This window comes from Hypanus sabinus, chromosome 4, assembly GCF_030144855.1.
Source record: "Hypanus sabinus isolate sHypSab1 chromosome 4, sHypSab1.hap1, whole genome shotgun sequence".
NCBI classification, from domain to species: Eukaryota; Metazoa; Chordata; class Chondrichthyes; order Myliobatiformes; family Dasyatidae; genus Hypanus; species Hypanus sabinus.
This window is the reverse complement of record NC_082709.1, coordinates 43,596,087-43,604,125: the sequence shown is the minus strand read 5'-3', so window position 1 is coordinate 43,604,125 and position 8,039 is coordinate 43,596,087. Positions and strand designations below refer to the sequence as shown.

At 42.8% G+C, this 8,039-nt stretch overlaps 1 protein-coding gene across 3 annotated transcripts in view; it reads left to right on the top strand.

Annotated features, from left to right (window-relative positions):
* The first annotated feature begins 6,745 nt into the window (after positions 1–6,745).
* The window catches only part of gtf3c3 (general transcription factor IIIC, polypeptide 3), a 46,438-nt gene continuing 45,144 nt past the window's right edge, over positions 6,746–8,039 (top strand). Inside the window, exon 1 of one of the 3 annotated variants that reach the window (XR_009511624.1) lies at positions 6,746–7,080. Coding sequence is in view for 2 of the 3 variants with exons in the window: in XM_059966919.1 (XP_059822902.1) it covers positions 6,982–7,080 (99 nt within the window). In the remaining variant the exon portion in view is untranslated. The remainder of the gene's footprint in view (positions 7,081–8,039) is intronic. The other 2 variants (XM_059966919.1, XM_059966918.1) reach the window with 2 other exon arrangements.

Sequence of the window (8,039 nt, the reverse complement as noted above, 5' to 3'; positions counted from 1 at the left end):
CTGCAACAAGATGGAATACGCCGCTGATGATCTCAGCTGTAGCCTGGATCAATAAAGTCTCCATCATTTTAATTTTTAAGTTCACATGCTCTTGCTTGCATTGTCTTTTATTTGTATTGATTTTTTAAAATTGAATCGCCACATTTAATTTAATACGGACTGAGCTTTAACTTATCAAGGGATACTGCTTACTTTACGTTCAGATTGTCTTTGTCTTCATCTGATACCTTTCATTCTCCTTCTGTCTTCGGCGATGCAAACTTTGCATCATTTCAGTCTGACGTTTCACCGCAATGAAGGACGTCTCTGGAATTATTCAACGGTAGTTAAATAACCCAGGGTAAAATAAATTAATGTGTAAAATTATATGAAGGTGATTGTCTTTCTTACGTTTGCTTCCTTTACCTGCATCACAATAGACTATTTTTATCTTGAAAATAATATGGAGAATTTAGTGATGAGGTCACACGTAACAATGCCGGTCCATACAATGAGATAAAGTTGAGGGCTGATATCAAAATACTTACAGATACAATAAAATATCAAAGGCCCTCTGAATGAAGGAGGGAACCTCAGACCAACTTTACAAGATAATGCCGAAAGAAATAATTCATAGTCGGAATTTGGGGGCTGGGGTTGGATGAGGTAATATCGCCTCCTTTATTTGACAAAGTCAATCGGGGGAAAAAATTGATAACTTTTCAAAGTGGCAAGGGTGAACCCACGGATTATGCAAATATCTGTTTCCACATACAGTTAGTTGAAATACTAAGCTCTTCCTGGTTAGGTGCTGAGTGCGAATTCATTCGCTTTCCTGGAAGAGCTAGAAATACCCAGCAGGCCAGGCAGCGCCTGGGGAAGAGAAGTTAGCGGTTCAGGGTGCTGTCTCTTAATTAGACGAAGGGCCACTGACCTGCTGATGGGTTATACACCGAAAAAAATTCAATTTCTTTCCATAGATGCTGCCTGATTTACGACGTGTTTCCAGCACTTCCTATTTTTATTTCCGATGTCTAGAATCAGCAGTATGGTGACTTCCAGTCATAGGTATCCGTGGTGCTGTGACCCGTGATTGGTTAGATTCGGCCACCCCGACATACAGCTTTATCCTACGTCATTGTCCGGCAATGTTACCAAACGATTTCAATGCATCGTCGATGCGACATTGCAGATGTATGAGCTTCAGCAAACACTGAACAACCTCGCTTGGCAACGTTGCCGACACTTGCAGGCAGTCCGCTCTTTCGCTGTGTTTGATTACGGCTGCGTGCGGCTATGGGAGCATCAGAAGATGCACTAAGTAACTGTGGATATAAAAACCCGAGAAAGAAAAAGCGAAAAAAAAAATATAGGCTGGAAATGCTCGGCGGGTGAAGCAGCGGCGATGGAGGGAGGATGAGCATTCAGAAGAAATAATAATGGCAATGTGGTCCAAGATAATGATTTTCATGAACCTCGGTACATATGATAGAAATAAACCCATTACTTCTTTTGATAGTTCTGTTTTCGCTACAGGTAAGAACACTATTAATGGTGGAAGTAAGATACCGTGACCCTTACCATTAGATCGAAATTCAGGAACAATGGTTCAAACATCACAATCTGTAAATTTCATAACTAATAATATAAGGATCGATAGGAATATGTCAACTGATTTTCCAAGGGATTACTTTGGAATAGAAAGATCAAAGCCAGTCTTCAGTTGCAGCAGCATTGGACAAAGTGGATGAAACAGGATTTACAACTGTAATTCAGTTTTCATCGTAAAGTCCGCAATGATTACCTTAATTTGAAATTACACTTTAACATCATGTACAGTTAAGTATCAAACAGCCTCCATTTTGGGATGAAGAATGCAGAGCTGGTGGCACCATAGGTGTGTTTCCAAAAGCAGGAGCAAAGATTCGAGTTGTCATTACGTCTTTTCTGATGACAGGTGTCCAAAAGGAACTCCGATGACCAGCAATATCCAGCAATGATTGCGGAGAAAATGGTCATGGCAGGGTTAATGCTCTGTATGAGACCTCTAGCCTTCTTCATTCAAACCTATCACAACAACCTTAGCTTTTTTTTCTTACTGCTTAAATAAAACCACACAATGAAATAAAACAATTCAATTTTAAAGGACTTTTAAGGGGTTTTTATTTAGCAGATGGAAACTTGCAATACTGTTTATCAGGTTTGCCTGAAAGCTATATTGTAGGATAAACCAATCCTATTTTTCCCTCCTTGTGGTTGGGAAAAAATGGGATTGTTTTGTATTTCAAGAATGTATGACAGAATGACACACTGAAGATTTTACTTGTAAAGCAAAATCAACTGAGTTTTCACTAAATGGGAAACAAGGACATTAATATTAAAATCCACCAAATTAAGTGAAAACCGTTCTCATTAAGTTAAATTGCCACACCGCACATTTCCTCACTGAACACAAAAGCAGAGATGTAATATTTTGACTGTTTGCTTATCTTTCATTCTAGTATCTAACACAAACAACAGTTAGGAAACCAATGATTGTTATTAAAGATTCGAGATTCTGAAGATGGAGATTCAAGAGTGTTCAGAAAGAGAGAGTGGACATTAAAAATGTTGATATTTATGAAAGGAAATCTGGATTTAATCATAAAGGGCTAAAGAATATCGCACCGCAGGGTCTCTGCTGAAGGGTCTCGGCTGCGCTACGTTTCCAAAAATAACCGGAAATTCCAGAAACATTCAGCAGGCCGTGCATCACCTGCAGAAAGAGAAACACCATTAACATTTGGAGTGAAGCCCTTTTGTCAGAATTGTGACGGAGAGAAAACCAATTCGTTTTAAGTTACAGACATTGTGGAGGAGGACAAAAGGGCTAATTGTTTTCGAGTCAGGCCTGGGTTGTCGTGAAAATAATCTATTGACAGAGTTTATACATTACTGAGCAGAGTTAGATAGAAAAAGAGTACAGTGTATATGACAATTAGAGAGAGAGAGAGAGAGAGAGAGAGAGAAGCAAAACATGGTGTAAAGCTGTGAAATGGAGAGTTGGTAATGTCCAGCAGGCCGGATGGTACCAGAGGCGTCATAAAAAAAGGAAATATTACAGATGGATGGCTTATATAGGAAATTGCAAACCCTAATACAGACAGGAACAGTAACTGTAGGAGTCAATACTGAATTTGGAAGGCTGCAGTGTTCCCAGTCAGAAAACAAAGTGTTCTTCAAATTTGCCTTGGGCCTTGTTTTTTTTTGTTGCTTTAAATGTAGAAGGTCACTTATGTTTAGATCAGAACGGGGGTGGGATGGAGAAATAAAGCAGCAGGCAGCAAGGTCAAGATCACTTGCGCAGATGCTCCTTCCCTTGTCACGCAATACAGGTATGTTTTTTCCAAACATTGTGTGCACCGAATGCAGCACTCTAGATGTGCAAATGAAATGCTGCTTCACTTGGAAGGATTATTTGACTCTCTGGATGGTGAGAGGGGAGGTCTTAGTTACAGAGGGTTGTATCTCCTGAAGTTGCATTGGAAAGTGCATTACGAAGGGTGGTTGGTAGACTTGGAAGAGTGGACCAGAGAGTCTTGAACTGAATAATTAATCTGGAATGCTCAGGGGAGAGAAAAAATATATCAGATGACGGAATCTTGTTGGACGTGCTGGAAATTGCGGAAGATGGTCCGTTGAATGAGGTGAAGAATGGAAAGTGGGAAAGGGTGCTCTGTTCAGCAGAAGGAGTGAGAGCCCAGGTGAGGGAAACGCAAAGGTGCAGTCAGGGACTCTGTCAGCCATACTAGTGGTGGCTCAGGACAAAGAAGGACATGTCAGAGGCATCAGTGGAGAAAAGCTTGTTAGCGGAACAAACATGATGAAGATGAATGCACTGGAAGAGTGGAATGGGGTCTTTACCGGTAGGATGACAATGGACAATAGACAATAGGTACAGAAGTAGACCATTCGGCCCCTCGAGTCTGCACCGCCATTCTGAGATCATGGCTGATCATTCACTATCAATACCCAGTCCCTGCCTTGTGGTGGGAAGAAATGGTGGGAAGAAATGTAGTCAAGAGAACTGCGGGGGCCGTGGGCTTTAACAGAAGTTTGTCACTAGCATCTCTTGAGGTGGAGATGGAGAAATGCATGAATGAAAGGGTCAGAGATGGCCGGCTGACGGTGAGAGAGGGAGGAAATTGACAGTAAATGTAATTACATTTCAGACTCCATAAGTGCAAAGAACAGCACAAATGCGATCATTGATAAACCAAAAAATAAAAGACCTGATTTGGACTGAAACAAAATCGGTCCCATTGCTCAAATAAAAGGACCTGAGCATGAGCTGCCATAGCCACAACGTCAAGCCGGCACTGGAGGAGCTAGGACGGACAGTCACGTGACCGCGCACTCTGCCGTCTTCCCGGTCACCGCAGGACCTGTCAGCCAGTCCAGCTTGCAGGATTCTCTGCCGCACAAACATGTCACCAGTGGACCCAGAGGAGCAAGCACTCCATCATTCTTGCATCTCCACCAAGAACTCTTACCGTGCCATTTCGTGCCCGCCCGTTGGCAAGTCCGATCACCCGGCTGTACTTCTACCCCCAGCATATAGGCAGGAACTGGGCGCCGCAGCGCCATTCACGATGACCGTGAGGATATGGTCAAGGGAGTTCGAGGAGTTGCTTTGAATCGGTAAGCTGGGCCATATTCAGGGATTCATCTCCGGATCTGAATGAATATGCCACGACCATCAGTGACTTTATCAAGACTTACGTGGACGAGTGTGTGCTTGCGAGAACGAACAGACTTTCCTCAAACTAGAAGATCCCAATGAATAAGGAGACTTGCACTCTGTTGAGAACTGGGTCTGTGGCGCTCAAGCCCGAGATCCAGAATCCTACAGGTATAAACTACGAAAGGGCATTGCAATAGGGCAATTCCATGTGACATTCCATGAGACACAATCGGATGCATGACAGTTATGGCAGGGTTTGCGTGTTACTTCCTATAAGGCGAAACCAAGCAGTATAAGCAGGAATGATGTTTCACTGTCTGATGAGCTCAATGGCTTTCATAATTGTCCATAACGCTTTCAAATGTAGAATGAAACTGTGCGAATCCACACAGCATTCGGTGACCCTGTGATTTATGTGTTGGAGGCCGATGGCAGAACATCCGAGGTGATTTCTGTGTTGGAGGCCGAAGGTAGACCGTCGCAGATCGCCAGGGTCCAAAGGCACGTCTGGCTGGGCACTGAAAGCCTGTGCCGACCAACTGACTGGAATGTTCAAGACTTCTCCTACCTCTCATTGCTGCAGTCTGAGGCTCGCACAGTCTTCAAAAGGGTAACCATCCTACCAAAAGAGCAGGGAGCTAAATTATGGTCATGTTTATATCTTTGCATACATTGAAACTGAGAAGGGGTAAGCTCTTCTTTTACTCACAGAGTGGTGGATGCCTGGAATGCACTACCTGGTAAGGTGGTGGAGGCTTTTAAGAGTCGTTTAGATAGGCACATTGATGTGAGAAAGATGCAGGGATAAGGACTTTGTGTAGGTAGAAGTGATTAGTGTTTGGATGCATTTGATTTGCTTTTTAGCTGGTTTGGCACAACGTTGTACCCGTATCTGTGCTGTGCTGTCCTATGTTCTAGTGTTCTTACAAAACAACAAATTTCATTTTATATGTCAACAAAATTAAACCTGATTGTGATTCTGGCTCCTTTGATCTGGAGAAAATAGTTGATCATAAATGTAGGAACAGACATAGGAGTATGTTGATGAAAGGGAACTGTTTAGGCCTCTGGTCAAAGAAGTGGACAGCCCTCAAACTGTTCTACAGTGGAGAGGAGGTGTAGAAGGATCTCACTAGTTGTAGATATCAATGATGAATATGAATGAATTAGAACCATGGACTTGAAAACTATCAATCTTATGGAGGACATCAGAGATGTCATGGTCAGAATTGGGAAGGAACTGGACCACGTGAGAAAGGATTGGGTCAAGGTAGGAAGAAATATACTCAGTGAGGCAAGAGCAGAGTGGACAGTCCTGCCTGAGATCTTGGTCAGGAGGTAGAAGAGGGCCAAATAATCTAAGATACTACAAGCCTAAGGACTGTGTTAGGGAAGAACTACTGAGAAAATATCTGAGGGAGGCAATGCCCAATTTTTGGAGGATGAGTTGTCTTAAGCACCCTCGTTGGCAGCTTTGATTCAAATCTTAGGGATGGTTCTTACTGAATAGAGGACTTTAAGTTCAGAAGGGCTTCAGCTGGAGTGAACAAAGGGAATGAAAACATCAAGGCAGTCAAAGACGCCAGTTCTGATGAAGAGTCTTTGACCTGAAATGTTATTGCACTGTTAGGCGAAGAGGGTGAGATATCCAGTGCTCTGTCCCTAGGCAATTGACCTAGCAACATATTTCTGGTTGTGGTTACTTTTGGGTGTAAATTTATTTCTGTGTTTCCTCAATCTGTGTGCACATTTAAAACATTGAATTGTACGGAAGGTTTGTTTGGATATCTTGAATCTGAGGAAGAATTCCATAAATATAAATTGTTTCATTCCCCACCTCCTCATCCCAGGACTGCTGGGGACAGGCAAAATGCACGGCCCACATTCTGAAAACAAATTTAGAGAAATTATTAATAGTTCAAATATCTTCAATCCACCTACAGATTTTCATTAATTTGTTCAACAGTCCGTGCATAATTTTATTATTTTACTCGTTATGTTTATTAATTTTCAATATAAAGCACAGGATATTGTATCAAAATTGTATGACACATTTGTCTTAATAACTGAGCAATAATCAAAAATAATTTTACAAATTTCTTCCGACAACAGTTTTTTAAAGTCCCGCGAATGCACCACAGATTACCGAAGTGGACGGAATTGTGAGGAGAATGAAGATTCTCTCTCGGAACAAAATCAAGATTCTAAATTTCCACCGGACTGTTTACATGAACGGACCGAGTCGGTCCGCCCTATAATTGTTCCGGCTCAGAGGGAAGATGTCGGGCTTCAGTCCCGAGCTCATCGACTACTTAGAAGGAAAAATCTCCTTCGAGGAATTTGAGCGGCTCCGTGAGGAGAGAAAGGCGCGGGAGCGGGTGAGGGAGAGAGAACAGTAGACTTTGTGCCTTGGTGAACAATATCGCACACAACATGGAGACAGGCCTTTAGATCCACTGAGTCCGTGATCATCATCAAGCTCCCCCCTGCCCCGGTTGTTTTACCCAGTCAAGGGACGTGGGCTTCCCAGGTGGATCCAGCGCTTAAATGCCCTTCAGAAAGTGGTGTCAAGCTGCCTTCTTGAGCCGCTGCAGTGCTGGAGATGAGGGTGCACCCGCAATGCTCAATGCTAATCCTGCATTAACCCGCTTTAAAAGATGAATTTCCCCTCGTAGGCGAACCCTTGACTCGGGGAAACGAGGATAACTGCAGCACACGCTTCATAATTTTGGAAAGAAAGAACAGGTTTATCTCCCAGTCACTGCTGATTGAAAGAATCGTGTGATCTTTCACTCCCCGGCTTGGTAGAGTGACCAAGCTTAGAGAGTTGTTATGGCTCTCAGATGAACCCATTGTCACTACGGTAGTCAACCTCAGTTTAGATACTTGCAGCAGTTGCTGGAATGGTACTTCATCTCCTGCCTCGGTAATGAGGTCTCATCTAGGGAGTGAAGAAGGCAGATGGAGAGATGAACACCGGCACTAGAGTAATTGATGTCAAAGACCATACACTCCTGCTTCCTGCGTCTCTGAGCGGGTGCACCTGGCAAGTAGCCAAGCCACAAGTGTGCATGTACTGCCCCTCTGTCAGAAACTGATAAATACATGTATACTCATTCTTCAAATTAGTTTTCTGGACCTTTCTACATTATGAATCTGAATCAGGTTTATTATCACTGACATACAGTATATCATGAAATTTGTTGTTTGGTGGCAGCAGTACAGTGCAAGACATAAAATGGTGATATGTTGCCAAAAGGTAAATAAATAATGCAAAAGGGAAATAAGGAGGTAGTGTTCATGGACCATTCTGAAATCTGACAGTAGAGGGGAAAAG